Raw genomic sequence first — 19834 nt, 5'->3', positions numbered from 1 at the left:
TGATTGTTTCTCCTCTCCTTTCCTTTCCCTCTCTTTGAAAAATCATCTTATTAACAATGACCAACTTGGTGACTTCCATGTTCTGAGAATAATGAGGTAGCTAGGCTGTTCATCAGTCAGCCAGCAGGATGATTACATCATCCCCGTGTGGGGTTGCTGACTGGCAGAGTGGACACCACAGCAAATTAGGCTAGCACCTCTAAATGGATGGTTAATAAAGGGTGAAGGGCTGTTGACCTCATCAGCAGGCAAGGGTTTAAAGGGTTTTTTCCCCTAGGGATCAAGAGATCTTTCAAAATGTCAGACTTCTCCCTGGAGAAAAACTTCATTCTTCACTCAGAGTACAGCTTTTACATCAAGTATGTCTTATGATAATATGCAAGGCAATATTAGTGTGTTTATAACTGTATTAATACATCATCTTCCCTTATATCTTTATAGTCTAAAATATAAGATGTACTTAGAATGTACTTAAATCTGTTGGACTGTATGATTTTTTACTTTTTATAACAGCATTACCTTTTCCACAGGGAATTTCTGTCCAGCATCCCATCTTCCCTGCGTGAGAGTTTACGGCGAAGACAGTCTCAGCAGAGAAGTGCCATTCAGTCATCACTCCATGGGTAGCAAATACTTATCCTCTGGTATAGTGCATAGTTGTCCCATGATTGTTGATGTGCTCATAATGTTTTTCAACTTGTCTTCTGAGTGATCAGAGTATTTACAAAATATTAAAGAGGCTGTCAGTAAGTTCAGGTTAATATTCACACACACACACACACACACACACACACACACACACGCACACAAATATAATTATATATGTGTGTGTGTGTGTGTGTGTGTGTGTGTGTGTGTGAGCGTGCTTGTGTGTTGAGAGTTTCTTGTCCTTTTAAGGAACAGTGTCCGAGAGCCAACTGCCCACATTGATTAATTTTTGATAGGCGATAGTAGTAATGTGACATGTTTGAATTGCATTTCAGTTAGCTGGATTGAGTTCACACAGATCATTTAATCAGTATTCTCACATATGATGCTGACACATTCTGGGAGATACCTGAGGTACTCTCTTGTAGTGTTTTGTTTCTCTAGTCCTTACTGTTGCTTATATACCATCGTTGGCAAGATGGAATAATTGATGTTGTAATTACAAAGTATAATTGAATAGAATTAATCAATTTTGAAACAAATTTGTCATACTGTGAGAATTAAGATGAAGATTAAGATAGTTTTAACAGCATTAGCGAACTGAGTGGAATACTTTGTTGCACAGGGATAAGTGATGAATCTGTCTCCTAGGGAGGAAGATGCAGTGCTGCAGGTGGGTTAGATAAACAGATTCTCTCTCACTAAAGTATGCTTAAGATAGTCATTCTATTATTTCAGTCTCTGGATTTGCTAACCCTCTTATGACTGGGCAGTTGGCTCTTGAACTTGTGGATATTGAAGTAATAGATTTCTTTTCTATAGATTAGTCTAGAAGAGACTGATGGCCTAATTGGAGATGCAGAGTAATGTAATGATTAGCATGTATATATGACCAAATATTTACTGATAGATTTCACTTAGGTCAATGTATGTGTTGCATAAATTTGACAGCCTTTTTACTGAATAACTGTTTGAAAATTAGGAGAACTTTTCCAAAATGAAGTTGTCAGTTTTATGATAATGTGTTTATAATTGAGTGTTCAGGATTATTTTTTTTATTGAAAAATGGATAAAATTATTAAACAGTAAAGAGGTTGAAGCTGTGAAAGTCTCGTAGAACAAAGCTGGGATGTTTTATACTGTACTGGAACCTGGCCATCTGTGGTAAGTAGTGGCACTGTGTTGTGATTGTTACTGGCACTGAATATGCATATAGTTTTACATTTTATGTTTATACAGATGAGCATATGCTTAAGAGTAAATGATTGAAAAATGAATTAGGTTTCATCACAAATGCTTTTAAACATTTATCACTTTGCATTACCTAGAAAAATTGGTCATATATCTTTTTGCATCATGGAAAAATAATGATCACATGATTCAGTGCAGTGCAGGGTAAATAAGACAAGTGTAGCTTCCCAGAATTAGCAATAACATTTTATAGCTCTACCAATGAGTGGATATGTTCATTTATAGTGTAGATTTTAGGTGCCTTATCAGTAGTCATATGTCATTCTCCTGTTGGATAGAATCCAGTTCCCAACATAACCTTGTGATGTTATCCGTCCATACATATACATTATTTTTTTTTACAACATATGAATTTCAAGTTCTATGAATTTGAGCCAAGTCTAGTTATAACTGATAGTGAATTTCTGTGTGTGATAGCAGATAAGTGTCTTATTCCAGGTTGGTGAAAGAATTGTTATAGTATTTGAACTGTGTTACTAAATTATATAATAATGAGGGAAGTTTACATGCACATAATTTTTTCTGAATTGGCTTGGTAATTTGATTAAAAGCAGTAATTGATGTATTGTCTGCACACAGTGCAATAATATTCTGCATAAGGTAAATTGTACCTGAATTACTTTGTTGTTATGTATTATTTCATATGCATATATAATTCAAAATTCAATGCAGATTTTTAGTATTTGCTCTATACTTCTGAGCCTGACAGCAAGCCAGGGATGCACATATTGATGCACCTTCTTGCCAAGATTATTTGGATGTAACATCGAGTGAAAAAATCTTCCATGCAACTTACTTTAATGGCCTCTTATCACAACTAAGGATAATATGATAGCCATCAACACAGAGTGCAGTGTATACAGAGGCTACTGTGTTGGCAATACCCACTTATATAAAGTGCAATCTCATGTACTCTTGTTGTTTTTCAACTTTACAAAGGTTTCATGCTGACTTTAGATCAGAACAACACAAGGTTCTTATGCTGGTAGTTATGGAAAGTGCATATTAGCTCATTTTATGGAATGCGCCATTCAGCTAAGAGTAGATATTATCATGCTCATTTGTAATATATGTGCAGTATTTGGAGAGTATAGGGCCCCATCCCTTGATCATTCTTTACCGATAGATAACTTTTTGAATAATTGTGATCAGCCAGCATTCAAAGTTTCATTGCTAAGTCTACTCTAACTACCATTACAATATAAGACTACTTCTTCGTGTTCTATCTAACAATGTTTTAGTTTATATTCTTGTTTTGACCTCATGTTACTGTCCTTGCATCTCGAAAACTGTTCACTGTCACTGTCATCCATCTCATTTAGAAACTTGAAGGTTGTATTCATGTTGCCCCTAAATTTTTTGTTGCATATGGTGGGCATATATTTTGCCCTTTGTCTCACTTTAGCTCTTCTTTCATGATTCAGGAACTGTCTTAGTTGCCTTTCTATTGACTCACATAGTTAGATTTTGGTGCTTCTTGTAAGTTTAGTGACCAGACTTGACAAACATATGCCACTTTTAATATATGTTGTAACAGTTTACTGAATATTCCATTAAACATGAACTTAAATGAAATGTAGTTCTAATATTTACTGTTAGACTGTTTGCTCCTATGGCAGTTCTCCAGATGTGGGGCTCTTGTAATAAGTGAGGCACATTGTCTATTGCTATGTCTGTCACATAATCCATGTAGCTTATTTCCCAGCCTCATTTCTTTGCCATCAGGTACTTGGGTAAATTTAATCAATCTTTTGTTAGACTAACTTTGGAGTTTGATTAGATGCTGGTGTAGTTCATGCCTTCATCATTGTTTAGTTTTCTCATGACCATGGTGTCACACTCAAACATGATAGGTAAGAGTTCAGATCAGGCATATCATTAATACATATCAAGAAACCCATATGGTCTGAGGAAAGCAGTTGGTCCTTTGGCTTTGTGCTCCCATTGTTCTTTTCACCTTTAACCCAATGATAAACATTAAAAAACTGGAGAGTATTGAGCATATTGGGTTGCTATAATGAATTGTCTTTGGTTCTTTGCTCTTTAGTTGATTGAGGCTTACATTAGACCAGAGTTAAAAAGAAATTATCTGTGGTCAGCAAGTGAGAAAACTAGCCACTTAGTTTTAACACATAAGTGCAGAAATCATGCCACATATTCAGGCACTAATCATACCATACTGGCATTTGGATGGAAAAAGATTGCCAAAATGTGAATAGGCATCAAGAGATATAGATGCCACATTTAAATAGTTTCCTTCAGAATCAACTTACCTAAATCTTCAACTAAAATTGAGGGAAATAATTCTGTTATGAATGCCTAAGTATTGCTCATATTACACCATTCATTGCCAGGAGAGCTAATTATTTACAATCTTCTTGTCATCAAAATGTAATTGATATTTTTTATTTTACATTGATTGTACACACTACTCTTCAGAAATGTCATACCTAACTCATAAACTAATGATATGGGAAATAATCACAGAATACTTGATAATCACTCATAATTACACTGCTTGTAACATTTGTTTGACTGGTGTGCTTACCATTATTGTTTTCACACACTAAAAGACAAAGTACTTTTTTATTTTATATTGATATGTAATTTAGCACAGTTTACCTTTAGAAATGTTTTAACTAACTTCAACTAATAATGTGTGAAATAATCATGTTATAAATGCTTAATTATTGTGCATGATTACACCATTCATATGGAGAGTTGCCATTTATTATTTTCTGTCTTTCTACATCACTGATACCCATTCCTACCAGGAACTCCCATCGAGGCAAAAGAGTCTCCACATACCCCTGTCCGTACTTTCCTCCCTTACATATACCATTCTGTGTATTTCCCCCCATTTTTCTCATCTATTCATCAAAATGTAGTGTTCATTTTCTATATTTCAAATATTTTTTATGCTTCCCTTCAGAAATTTGTTATGAAACTTATAAACAAATAATGTAGGAAATAATCACATATAATTGCATAATAATCGTTTATAGATACGCTGCTTATAACAGTTGTTTGACCAGTGTGCCGACCACTGTGTGATAAAAATTCACCATCAGTGCTCATGATTACACTGCCATTAAACATTGTTTGACCCACTTGCTTACTGTCAATTATCTTTTACTTGCCAAAATGCATAGCTTTTTTTCTTTCAAACTTGATCACTGTTTCCTGCATTAGTGAGGTAGCATCAGGAACAGATGAAGAAAGGCCACATCTGCTCTCATTCATTTGCTAGCTGTCATGTGTAATGCACTGAAACCAAGGCTCCCGATCCACAAACAGGCCCCAATGGCCTATCCATGGTTCGCACCGGATGCTTCACATGCCATCTTACACTTTTATTACTTGATCAAATAACCTCAAATATTTCATTTCCAACACTTCCACCCTCCTTTGCACAGCTTGATCTATAGCCCATGCCTAGCATCAGTATGATATTTTTTGGACTACTGTACCTTCAAACATACCCATTTTTGCCATCCCAGATAACGATATCTTTCTAAATATCCTTCAGTGTTCCCAGACCTTCGCCTCCTTCCCCACACTGTGATTCACTTCCACTTCTGTGATTTCATTTGCTGCCATGTCCACTCCCAGGTATCTAAGAAACTTCACTTCCTCATGTTTTTCTCCATTGAAACTTACACTCCAACTAACCTGTCCCTCATTGCTCTAAATCAAGTGACCTTGCTTTTATATACATTTACTCACAAGGAAGTCAACTTCCTTGTTTCACACACTCTTCCAAACTCAGTCACCACCTTCTGCAGTTTCTCACTCAAATATGCCATCATTACTGTTATCATCAGCAGATAACTGACTCTCTACACAGGCCCTATCATACTAAAGAGACTGCATAAAAAAAAAATGTATTTAACATTTCATTATTGCATTATACATGACAGTTTGAGAGTGGATGTGAGTGAATGAGGCCATTTCTTTCTCTGTTCTTGCCACTACTTCAATCATGCAGGATATACATAGCAAGAATGTATGAAAAAAAAAAGAAACATTGATTTTTATACAGATTCCTTCAGAGACATCTTGCCTAACTCATGAGCTCAGTGATAAAGTTTTACTTACAAAAACATTGGAGATATTTAGAGGAAAGTGAGAGCTAATGGCCCTCTAATCTGTCAATGCTACCAACATGGTAGGCTGACATGCTGGAAGGTGTATCTGTAGGGCCTCTCCTGTCATATCCAAAAGTGTTCATGACTTTAATACAAATCTTGTAGCAGTGGAAAGATGTCCTGAGAGAAACTGATTGACATCATACCAGATTTTGGGTCTGTAAGAAGTAATGTCAAGTGCTTTTTGGCAATGTAGAATGAGAAATAAATCTTTGTTATTACCTTCTCTGCTGTGGGTGATAAATCAAGGTAGCTAAACTAAATGCAATTGACTGAAGACATGGAGAGAAAGCAGCAGGACCAGAAATGGCTTATGATAAGTATGTCTCTGTTAGAGGCTGTTGCTGGACTCACCTTCAACACTCTGAGGTTTAAGGGCTCTTTAAAAGGAAAGCTTTGCATTGTTGAACATATCATGCATATTGCTGATTCTTATTTGTGGTTACTGGCAATCATTTGGGACAGAATGGGACCACACATGTGGTAGGTATTTTTGCTCATTCATAATCATTCTCATTTGTATCATTTTGTCCTAAGCATAGTGTACAGCTATGTATTTGACTAAATATAGATTGAGGCAGCACCACTAGATAAAAAAAAAGTGGAACTTTCTGTATGTATATTGAAGATGGAAGTTTTGGAAAATTATGTCATTGTACTAAACAGCCTCCAGTTGTTTTCTAGAACAAGGATTCAGCAGCTACACTAGTTGACTGTGTGCTGGGTCTGTCATTAGACCTGAAGTTGAGCCAACTGAGTGAAGTACAGTTGTCATTAGGTTATATGGAAGCAGAACTTTTGCAGCTTATTTAGGAAGGAAGTACATGACATGTAATTGAATGTAGTATAATTGTAATTGTGGTAGCTTTTGGTAGAATTAGGCTTGACTTATATTCCTCCTTGTCATGGCAGATATCTTTGGTAATATTGCCACTGCTATGTACTGTAATTTGCTGAGAGTCTCGTGGAATTCAGTCATTGTTAAGTTTGAGTCTTATAAGAATTTAGTAGAGGAAGATCTAAGGTCATGAGGTAATTTGATTCCTGTTTTGTAATCAAAACTGAAAGATCTAGCAAGTAGTGTTGAGATATATACTGTATCTGCTGATATGTATACAAAAGGTGCTTCCAGATTCAGTCTCTTTGTCAGAATTTGAACCTTTCCCAGGTTGTTCTGCACAGATTACTTTTAACATTTAGATATAAGGATGCTTCTGAGATTAACTAGGACCTTGAGCATGTAAGGATGATGATGTGAGGAAAAATGGTGTTATTTGCTTTTCACATTTTTCCAACTTTCTTCAGACCCTTCCCACGTGACTTCTCATTACCTCCAGTAAGCTTCAATATGTAGTTCCTCTCTCAAGTAGATGACTTCACATTCACAACATCCTGACAACAGACATGCAGCACTGGGAACAATTGCTGACCCAGAACATGTCTCCATCTCCACAGAAGTTTGCAAGCACTCTTTTAACTTCAGACAGACACAAATCTAGCTCACACTGCTATTGAACAAAACACCAGACATTCACTCCCCACACCGATAACATCAACACAAAAGCAATACATGAACTAAATACCCCAAGAACATTAACTGGCACTAAATTTTGACAGAAAAAGAGTCTTACAACATCCATTACAAATAGTTCATCTGTTCCACTCAAAATTATGCCTCACCTTCTTGGTATTCCACCCTCTCAGAAGCATATATAACCAAATATAGCACTCAGAACAATCATTGGCTGACTTGCAACCACAGATACTCCACTTGCACAGTAAAATGAAGATCCTCCAATACAATCTTACCTCAACATGCCTAGCACCCACACCACTCCAAAACAAACCACCATCTCTCATGCTGAAATAAAATGCCTGCCCTTGCCTCACACTTCAGCAGCCTGTACTCTGATCCCCTCATCCCCAGTAAACTTTACTCTTACAAAACACATTCACACTGAGATGGTCTGACATGCTCTAAACTGGAGCAGTACCAGCTCCATCTTAAACACCACTTGTCATACAGCCATCTGAAATCACCATTCCTGGACAAAAATGAATCACACTTTATACTATATACACTCTTAACATCATTCATGTTTAATAACCACATTCAGCACCTCCCAGGACCTTTCATGCACTTGATGCAACAACCACAATGAAGACAATGAACACTTACTGCTCAGATGTCTTCCACTCTCACCACATCGTTAAACACCTGATATCACTGCACTTTATGACTTCTGGTCTTGCATAGTGGACATGGCTGGCCTCCTAGGTACTGCAGGATTTTGATGAAGATATAAATGACTCATGGGTCAGGAAATGATTATACATGTACATGTTGTAGAAGGTTTTAGTTCTGATTATAGATGTAGCTTTATTTTCTAGTAGAAAGTAAAAGTTTTTGCATTCAATTCAGGTGATGTGAAGTGCTCCTTTATTTTGTCCTGTTAGGTCATTGAGGAACAACTGTACTGTCAGGCTGCCTCTATTACAAGACAGGTTGTTAGAATCCATATTCCATGAAAAGTTTGTATATGATCTACTGTCTTGAGTGCTGTTTGACATGGTTTACATCATATATATGAAGTCTAGTATCACCTAACATTAATTTTAAGATATAAATGTTCAAGCTCTGTAAACTGGGAGCATTGTATATGCTGCCAGATCTGGATAGCCTTTGCTTTTGATAATTGAGAATATGTATTTTGGAACATTAGCTTTTCTTCATGAGAATTATGCTTTCCCATTCCTTCTGAATCGAAAGTGTCTTGTGTTTTTGTGTTCTGCACAGATCACGTGATCGCTCAAAATTGTTTTGTTTATTATTTAACAAGTTCAGTTGGATGTTACATGCCTTGTTTAAGGTCATCCTGATAACGGAGAGACTTTTGAGGCAAGTAAGAGACAAGAATTAGACCTCTACTTTGTGGCAGACTACAAGCCTGTTTCCTTGTTAGATATTATATCCTCAGCTTGCTATGAAGTTCATAATAAGCTGGTTTTGGGGTTTTAAGCAGTATGTACTTTTACATAACACAGACAAGAATGCTGAGGATGCACTTCCTATCCCACTTCTTTGGTGGTAACTGCATTTGTCTCTCTATATCTCTGACACCTGTTCCCAGCTAGATCCCCCTCAAAGGGGTGGCCATGGCAATAGTCTCCATAATTGCTGCATCTGAAAAAAGCCTCTTTAATATTAAACTGGTAAGGTAGTGAGAGAAAGAAGTGTATTTGTGGTAACTGTTGGTATATATTTCATCTTAGCTACCATATGTGATCATTAACAGTGATGAAAACCATTGTCATGAGCTGTATGGAAGGTAATTCAATTAATCTTATTCCAAATGTTGCTAGACAGGATAACTTAAAGCTGTGATTTTATCAGTAAAATGTACTGTATAGACTGAAAGGTCCGAAGATTCAGAACCCCTTTTTTATATTTTCTTTTTGCTATCAAATAACAACTGTTTTTGACAAAATACTTATTATTTGTATTTTATAGGTACTGAACGTGCTTATTGTAATTGAAGACATTAGTTTTATGCATTTATTTATAAACAAATTTTTGCTTTCATTCATACTTTGATTATTCATAGATAATTACCTTTGATTAAAGTATTTATTAAGATTTATATACAGGAAGATCTCCAATCCAATTTCCTTGTGACCAAGCAGTGCTTGAATTATAGATTTTTTCAGATAATACCGTTGATGCCAATCTCTCTGGTTGGTCCAGATTAAGGTCCATTCTTTTTGTGAGTTTAACTGCAATGGTCTTTTATACCCATATTGATTTTTAAATGCTGTAAGTATACATATGAAACTTAGCAAAATGTTTAAAAACATTTATTTATTGTTGTAACCCCAAAATTCTTCCTTGTCTCCATTTCTAACTTGTGGAATATGGACTAAGGTAAAAAGATTTGATTATAAAGATGATGAAATGCTCAGGGCAGTGTCAAGCACAGCTAGAATTAAGGAAACTGGGAAAGTTTTAGGCAGATCTTGCATTTCATCCATCTTAGGAGCTGGTGTTGATGTGTACGGAGGTTTTCAAAGTATAGCTGTTACTCAGGAACGCCGTGTGCATGAAATGGTCTTGGTAAAAGGCTTAGAGTTCCTGTTCATGGTTGTGTAAATTTCTTTGAAGCTATCGAAAACATTTTTTTCAAGAGTCAGTTGCTTCATGATACGTAATGAACACATTGTTTCTTGCAAGGGTTGAAAAGCTTCTGTTCCATGGATGCATGTATCAATCTCCCAATTTTATCCCCAAATGAAAACCTCTCAAGTCAAAGACCAACTGGCCTGTATCTAATTTCTGTAGAATTTCAACTTTCTGCAAAGTGGCAAACTTAACAGTCTTCCTCTTTACATCACTGTACTAAATTGGATGTTTGTTGGACAACATTAAAATGAGCGCAAAGACCATACTGAATAGTGAGAAAATTACAAAGCACTGCTGTCCCAGATTCATATTGGAAGAGTAGTGATAAACCATTGACCTGGGCATTGGTAATGTATGGAAAATGAAGCATTGGCCTTCAGAAACATATATGCCATTTTGGCAGGAATCTTAGTTATGCAGTTGATGGAATTTTGCTTGTTTTTAGACTGTGGATATTTGAACTGGAGATTGTCCTAAACTAAAGTATAACTAGTGTCTTTGCCTTTGGCAAATATTAATAGGAATTTAACAGTGATGTAATATGTATTTGATCGGATTATTGTGAATTGTTTCCAGTTATGTATTTATGTTAGGGAAATCATTCCTAGCTAAAAGATCATCATCCATATTTAGGTCAGATACATGAGGATATTCCAATTGATTTCTGAAGAGGTATTTTCACCTATATGAACAATGGTCATGGAATTTTTGCTTCTTTTGAACATTCAGAAAAATTATTTTGTAATTGAATGAAAATTGAAATGCAGTTGGGTAATGCAGCTTTATGTTACTTCCTTCTGTGAATTTGAATGGGAAGCTTTAACTGCAGAAATTTTTTTATTGTATGCCACAACTGGGTGTCTCATAAGCATTACATAACATAGCTACATATTTGGTAAAAAAGTCTATTATTCAGGAAGTCCTTGATGTCTGAAAAAGGAGTACAGTCTTGTTAAGGAACTTCCAACTTCAAAGGAGTCCATCAGTGCCTTTTACTGACTGAAGCACAACTTTGAAGCAGCGCAAGTCCTTAGAACGGGTTCCGGGGTTACATGATTGTAATAATGATGTTAATAGTAATAATAATTAAATAAATGATAATGTTAATAATGAAAAGCATAATAAGAATAATAGCAAATAATGATGATAATGATACATGTATCACCAGAAACAACAAATCAAGAAATGGCCTCATTTGCTCTCATCAGTTCACAAGTTTGTACGTAAAATGCACTGAAACCATTTACATATATGTATATATTTTCTTTCTTTCGTACTTGCTCTTAATAGACCTTGGATCTTCCATTTTGTGCTAAGATATCAAATTCTACATTCCTCCATTCTTGAATGAATGTATTCTATTTATTCTATTATACTGTGTCGCTTTCTCCCATGTTAGCGAGGTAGCGCAAGGAAACAGACAAAAGAATGGCCCAACCCACCTACATACACGTGTATACATACACGCCCACACATGCACATATACATACCTGTACATTTCAACATATACATACATATACATACACACAAATACATATATACACATGTACATATTCGTACTTGCTGCCCTCAGCCATTCCCATCACCACCCCACCACACTTGAAATGGCACCCCCTCCCCTGCACACGCACAAGGTAGTGCTAGGAAAAGACAACAAATGCCACATTCATTCACACTCAGTCTCTAGCTCTCATGTGTAATGCACCAAAACCACAGCTCCCTTTCCACATCTAGGCCCCACAAAACTTTCCATGGTTTACCCCAGACACTTCACATTCCCTGTTTCAATCCATTGACAACACGACCCCGGTATACCAAATCGTTCCATTCACTCTATTCCTTGCATGCCTTTCACCCTCCTGCATGTTCAGGCCCCAATTGCTCAAAGTCTTTTTCACTCCATCCTTCCACCTCCAATTTGGTCTCCCACTTCTCGTTCCCTCCACCTCCGACAAATATATCCTCTTTGTCAGTCTTTCCTCACTTATTCTCTCCATGTGACCATACCATTTCAATACACCCTCTTCTGCTCTCTCAACTACACTCTCTTTATTACCACACATCTCTCTTACCCTTTCATTACTTACTCGATCAAACCACCTCACACCATATATATATATATATGGTGTGAGGTGGTTTGATCAAACATCTCATTTCCAACACGTCCACCCTCCTCCGCACAACTCTATCTACAGCCCATGCCTTGCAACCATATAACATTGTTGGAACCACTATTCCTTCAAACATACCCATTTTTGCTTTCCGAGATAATGTTCTCGCCTTCCACACATTATTCAACGCTCCCAGAACCGTCACCTCCTCCCCCACCCTATGACTCACTTCTGCTTCCATGGTTCCATCTAAAACACTTCACTTCCTCCAGTTTTTCTCCATTCAAACTTTTCTCCCTCAACCCTACTGTACCTTGCTCTTATTCACATTTACTCTCAGCTTTCTTCTTTCAAACACTTTACCAAACTCATTCACCAGCCTCTGCAGTTTCTCACTTGAATCAGCCACCAGCGCTGTATCATCAGCGAACAACAGCTGACTCACTTCCCAAATGATCCTACTGAGTATCAATTTTTCTGAGTAAAATATTTTTCCATACAACTAGAAAAATTTGATTCATAGAGATGTTTTTTTCATGACCCAAGATCCTGTATACAGGACTCTTGCACCTTCAGGGTTGCACTGCAATCATCAGCAAGAAAAAAAGATGGACTTCTTTGGAGTGAGAATTTGCTTGACAAGATTGTATTCCTTTGTCTTATGATGATGCTACAATTCTGAAGTTGAATTTTCACGTGTGTAACCTTATACAGGTGGAGCCTGGTAACACCAATAAAGGGGAAAAATATGATTAATAGTGAAGTGCAGCTTATTTTTATAGAGTCCTGATTTAAAGAAGACAATCTAAGATTAACCTAAGAACCTTCCACTACCATCAATGATATCATTGCTTTAACAGAAGAGGACAGTTATAATGTTGATAATCCATATATGTATGGTCTGTAGTTTTTGAATAGCCATGGTCCATCACCTTCAAGATTCCTGCCAGCTTGAATATAAGCTGTCTGTGAACAAGCTCAATAGATATTTATTAAATATGAAGTGAATGTATGGTGTGGGAGGAAAGCTACTAGAAGCAGTGAGGAGTTTTTATCTAGCGATTATTTGAAAGTATGGAATAGAAAGAGAGGAGGGTGATTGATTCCAGTTGTATGTGCAGCAATGGCGGGTGATGTCAGAATGACTGTTGAACCTGTTTATGGATGAAGTGGTGAGGGAGATAATTGTAAGGTTCTGAAAAACAAGGATAGGTCTACAGTTTGTTTGTGCCTCAGAAGCAAGTGATGTGTTTTTAGCAGATGATACAGCTCTGGTGACAGCCTCTCATGAGAAACTTGAGAACCTGATGTCTGAGATTTGAAGAGTATTTGAAAGGGGATCACTTTTTTTTTCTTTTTTTTTTTTTTTAGCTAAGATAGCACAGTTAATTGAGGCCCAAATCAAAGCCATCCAATTATTGCTGTTTATATATATCCTAGCCTGAGCCAGGTACCCAACTTATCGACCAACCCCTTAGAGTGAACGAACAGCTGGGTTGACTTAGGACCGACTGCTGCAACCAGGATTACAACCTGTGTGCTCAACCCTGGAGGGCCCATGAATGCATCACAGTCATGAATGCTATCCACTATTGTTGCTATTATTGAGTTTGGCTTGGGAGAGAGACTGGTTTATTGGAATTTGAGTGGAGAGGAATTGGAATGTTTATATACCTGGGAATTGGACATGACAATGGATAGAAACATGGAAGCAGAAGTAAGCCACAGGGTGGGTAAGGGGACTAAGATTTTAGGAACATTGAGAGTGTTTGGAAAGAGAAGTCACTGTCTGTGAGGGTCAAGATGGGTATGTTTGATAGTATAGAGGTCCCTACAATGCTCTGCAAATGTGAAGCATGGGCTCTAAATGGAATGGTCCAGAAGAGGATGGATGTTTTGGAAAGGAAATGCTTGAGAACAGCATTTGATATGAGGAAGATTGATTGAGTTAGAAACGACAGGATAAGAAAGAGGTGATGTAGTAAGAAGAAAATGGTTGAGAGAGTTGAAGAGGGTGTGCAGAATTGATTTTGACATATGGAGAAACTGACTAAGAGAATATGCAGGTCAGAAGTGGAGGGAACGAGGATAAGGGATAAATAAGATGAATGGAAGAATGGAGTGAAAGATGTTTGGACAGACAGGGGCTTGAATATGCAGGAGGGTGTGAGGCATTTCTAGGATAAAGCAGATTGGAGCAATTTGTTGTACAGGGATTGACAAACTGTCAGTGGGCTGAACCTGGGTACCTGAAGTGGTCAAGGGAAACCAAGGAAAGGTCTGTGGGGTTTGATTGTGCACTGGGGGTTCTGATTTTTGTGCATTAGTGTATTATACTTTATAGCTAAACTGTGGATGTAGGCAAATGAGGACAAACTTCATTTGCTTCTAGTACTACCACACTGAGTGAGAAATGACAACCAAACATGAAAAAGATTATATGTTTGTGTATAGTGTATATTTACATATATTACAGACAAAAGACATTCAAACTTGCATGAGGTATACAAAACACCAAAGGTTTTGATATGTTCAGACCATAATCTGTGACCTCATATATTTCTGTATTCTTAAAATTCCAAAATCCAAATGTTACTTGGTCCCAAAGATTAATGTATTTTTGATATTCTACCTGTATAGAATTGAAACATTTACAGACCTAAAATTACTGTGATAGTCAGTGTATATGATCGGTTGGATATGTAATCCCATGATATTTTACAAATTCTTAGGTATTTTATTAAAAACTTTGTTGAACTAAATTTCCATTGACATTTTGCACATGTTTACTTGATTATTTTCTTGTTTTGATTGCAGATTCATTGGTACATGTAAATTTGTAGTACTTTTATCTGAGATGTTATGTAGATCATATAATAGTTTGTAGTTGTTTTTAAGTTTCAAACAGAATTTAGGCGGACTTATCTATAAAAACTACAAAATAGATTTACCTTTAAAATGTAGCAAGTAATAGAATGATGAAGACACTCCATAATCAGAGTGCTTATACCATAGGTGCATTTCCTAATGATACTGAGAAAATGTTAATTCTCCACTTTTGAAAGGGATCTCCCCAGTAAGATAAAAAAGAAAAATCAGATTACAGAGAAGTCTCATGATTGCACTACATATATTTCATGCTGTTGTAGAAATTTTTAAAAATGTATCTAGACTTCTTAAATATTTAAGTGATCAACCCATTCACTATGGCTGATATGTATTTGTTAGGATATTTCACTGTGTGAGCTCTGCGGCTAGGGTTTGTACATTGAATATTCATGATTTTCTCACCTTTGCCTTGAGGTGAAAGGTAATGGCATTCCAAGCATAGTTACTAGACAATACAGCCTAATGTTTTCTGTACACTGGTCAGTCTAAGGATCTAAGTGGAGAGATGTCCAGGAGGCATGTATGAAAATAGTATCCACTTATTACATAATTATTTGTGAAGCAGTACTGACACTCAAAATAACAGATATTAGTGAGGAAAACCTTTGGAATCTTATTTATTTGTGACAATACCAGTTCCAGAAATACGTGAATGTCACCACACATGCTTGACAGTATCCATAGTGTACCTAATATGCTTGGCAGTGAAGCAGCATAAGTTAGAGGGTGCATAACACACCCAAATAGCATTTCACTACATTATGTGGGATATTTTACTCAGAAAAGTATGTTCTGGTTGATCTCAGTAACAAAGTAATGGAGATATATATTTAGAGTATTTGAAAGTCTCCTGTACACAGAGTGTACAGTATAATGGATGTTAGAGCTGCCACAGTCAAAATATTAGATAATATAAAATTTTGTTACTGCATAATGGAATTATGTCATTTTAAGGTGCACTGGGGAGAAGCCTAATTAAATCTTAATGGCTTGTCAAGATTATGATAGTTTAAAGTTTATAGTTCCAAGAAAAGCAATATGTATATCTTTATCATTTTGTGAAAAAAATTGTGGTGTATACTTTCATAATAGAAATATTTTCGTAGCATGTGAAGTACAAATAGTTGTGAATAGCCAAAAATTACAATCTAAATAGTGTTTTGGATACCTTGTGTGTTGTACACTCCAGTGATTGTATCTTAAGAAAATAAATAGCAGTATTACTTTGGAAATATTTATGTTTAAACCTAAAGAATGTGATCAAGTCCTTACTTTCCTCTCTTTCATGGTGGGCAAATTAAAGTCTCCTTGCAACCCCTCTCTCTTATTTCAGGTAACATCTTTGTTACTCTCCTCTGGACCTCCTTAAGAAATCTTTGTTGCTCATTCAGTACAATGACCAGACCTGAAAGTGTATTCAAATTTATGTCTATGTTGTGAATATCTTATCATACATTTTGTTGTCCCTGTACTTAAATGCTTTGAGTTTTGCTCACAGACAGTTTGTCTCCGTGAGAGTCTCCTATGTGAAGCTCTGGTAAAAGTTCAGACAAGTTTCTCACACATTCCTCTGGTGTATTTCCTGTCAGAAAATTATTTGAGGCCTTCTTCCATTTTACTGAGGCCAACATTTACTGTGTTCCTTCCTCATTACTTTGAGCTTAATTTGGCTGAATTTTATCAACCATATATCAATCAGATCATCTCTGGTCCCCTTGCATGTTAATACTATCCTCTTCAATCCTTCCTGCTTTCTTGACCTTACATTATTGCTGTGTCCATTTAGCTAGTTATTTACATGGATCAAAAATAAGAGTCAGATGATCAAAAGACTCAAATCCCTCAGGCACACCATGGGTGACCTCCCTATATCGAGAATGCTAATGGCTTTAGTATACTCGGTGATATGCTGATAGAGGAAATGTTTTTGGTATACACTCAAGGAACCTGTGTCTCCTTGAATCTCTTTCCATGTGAACCTAAGTTTTCTGTATTTTTCTGTGTAGCTGAAGTCCTTCGTTATCAGTAGTTTACCATCTCTAGGAAATGAAATGTTCTTACCTCTTCCTTAATCATTCTGATTGATCCTTCGTTACTTTTTGTAGTATGATTGTAATGGATCAGTGTAACTGTGAGAAGGGTTGAAAATTATCAGCATCAATATGTTGTCTTTCTTACAGTTAGTCTTCCCTCTATGTACTGCATAATTAGACATCCACTGTTAATTTTTGGAACTTACTGTCATCCTCATTAAGAGACTTAAATCCCCTTGCAGATTTTCTTTATTGTCCCTTCCAATCTGATCGAATTCTGTATGTTTACCGATTATTACCATTTCAACCGCATCTGTATTCATTATGTTTACGTTGTGGTCTTGAAACACTGCCGGTTGGTTCTCCCAATTTTGTTGGGAGAGTTGCTTCTTGCTGTGGCCTCATTTGGTGCATCTGGACTCCAGGAATGGGTATGGATATTCAGTCTCCCTTAAGGAGGGGATGGGAAACCCACATGACAGGAAAGATGTCAACAAATGATTATCCCAATAAAGTTTTTGTTTATAACATGTTTTCTGTTATTTGATCAAGTACTTTATTTCTCTAAATTTCATCTCCCTTTTCCTGGGCTCCAAAGATTTTGCCTCTACTCCTGCATCTTGCTCCTTCCAGTTCTATTACTTAAGAATACCCCATGAAATCATCTTTGGTAAGTTTCTCACATAAATTTATCACCTCCAGGCTATATATCTGCATATCAAAAGAGGTAATCCTGTGGTCTTATGCTCCTTGATTATACCAATTCTCCAAGCTTTTATCTCCAAACTTGTATTTAGCAACTCCATCACATCATTTAGCTATTATTTTCTTAAGCTTGTATATTCCTTCTTATGCTATACTTTCCTTTTACTTATCCACATCAAAGACCATCACTGACTTCGTCTGCTGGCTTTGCTCTAGCTGATATTTCACTTCATAAGCAGCACGTGGCAGTTATGATAATTTCTTGTCTTAGTATTTCATCTTAATTAGTATCACCGTACATATATATATATATCTTGAACATTTCACGCTCTTTTCAGCCTTTAGTCAACACCCCAGTACAACTACGTATAACCCTGCTTCTCTCTATCCCTTTGTTCATGTTGCTCTGGATAACTGATTATGAATAATATAAAGACTCAGATTACTGTCCATCATCTTCTGCCTAAGGCCTGTAGCCACTTTATTTTCATCCTGCTTTTGTGAACTGAAGCATGTTTTTGAGAGAATGCACTCTGCACAAATTTTCCTTCCATTGGATATAAACACATTTCCAATAATGTTGAAAATAGGGCCAGTCTCATCATTTACACGCCATTTGTTTTACAATCTGGACCAGGTGTTTTCTCTAGTTTCAGTAGGGTAGACAGACTATCTAAGAACTGACCATTAACCAGGTTATTCATGCTTTTGCGATGTGAGGGCTGTGAAATCCTTTTTCTTTGTTTGTCTTTCTTTCTTCCTTTAAGCTTTCCATCTTTAAGTCTAGTCTATAGTCACCCAAGGAGCCCTAATTCAACTCATTCTTTTCCCCAGCCTGTTCTCCTTTTCTCCATGATGGTCGTTTTTTTTTTTTTTTTTTTAATTTTCCAAAAGAAGGAACAGAGGGGGCCAGGTGAGGATATTCCGAAAAAGGCCCAGTCCTCTGTTCTTAACGCTACCTCGCTAATGCGGGAAATGGCGAATAGTTTGAAAAAAAAAAAAATCTATTCATGGTGCATGCATATTAGTTCTTGTGCCAAAATGATTACTGTGCAATAAAAATGTAGGGGCACGGCAGTCGTGGGAATAGTTGTCAGTAGCAAGTGACATGGCAGCAACAAAGATAAAAGATAAATACATCCACAGCAAATTATACTGTATAAGTAGCCAAGGGAATATTTCTTAGTTTATTCTCCCAAATGTTTAGTATTCATTCGATTGAGACAGACCATAGTTGTTTTGTATAGTTAAAGGTCTTGATTTATTCATTTGATAAACTAATTGACAGGCAATACTAAATTGCGTAGTTCCACGTTAAATTCACATCCCAAGTCAGCGTCATGTTACCATGGAAACGAATAAGGTAAGTAATACGAAAACAAGTGAAGTAATTGTAGTTTCGAGAAGAGGATCATGTTTATATTGGTTTTTCCGGAAGCCTTGAAATGCTGTTTAGAGTATAACTACCAATTTGTATTAATTAGTTTTCCTTACAGTGATAGCTGTTCATTTTACCCTCAAAATCGCTGCACCCTCACCATTTTTTATTATCACAACGCAGGTACACTTACTACACTTTTGATTTCATCTCTGATGACTGTACTATAGACATTATAAGGCGATAATACATAAACCATTTTGTTTCTAAGACATCATCATTAAAGTTAAAGATTCTAGAAATTAATTCGAGCTCCTTGGATGATTGTAATTACCATGCACCTTTGGCCTATTGAAAACTGTATTGCATGAAGAGTAATTACATGATTAAAGGCTGTCAAGTTCTGAACGGCGATAATATTGTTTAATGCAGTGCCAAGCATACTAGGGAACGACATTACCTTAGAGAACATGAGGTATACGAAATACGATGAG

At 36.4% G+C, this 19834-nt stretch overlaps 1 protein-coding gene across 2 annotated transcripts in view; it reads left to right on the top strand.

Moving 5' to 3' along the window:
- LOC139765122 (uncharacterized) overlaps positions 1-16447 on the top strand; it is an 804219-nt gene extending 787772 nt beyond the window's left edge. For both annotated transcript variants that reach the window (XM_071692312.1, XM_071692311.1), the window contains one exon: positions 531-16447. In XM_071692312.1, coding sequence (XP_071548413.1) covers positions 531-627 — 97 coding nt within the window. In that variant the 3' untranslated portion in view covers positions 628-16447. The remainder of the gene's footprint in view (positions 1-530) is intronic.
- The last annotated feature ends 3387 nt before the right edge of the window (positions 16448-19834 follow it).

The sequence above is a fragment of the Panulirus ornatus genome, chromosome 52 (genome assembly GCF_036320965.1).
Source record: "Panulirus ornatus isolate Po-2019 chromosome 52, ASM3632096v1, whole genome shotgun sequence".
Lineage (NCBI taxonomy): Eukaryota > Metazoa > Arthropoda > Malacostraca > Decapoda > Palinuridae > Panulirus > Panulirus ornatus.
This window is presented reverse-complemented; position numbering and strand designations above follow the sequence as displayed.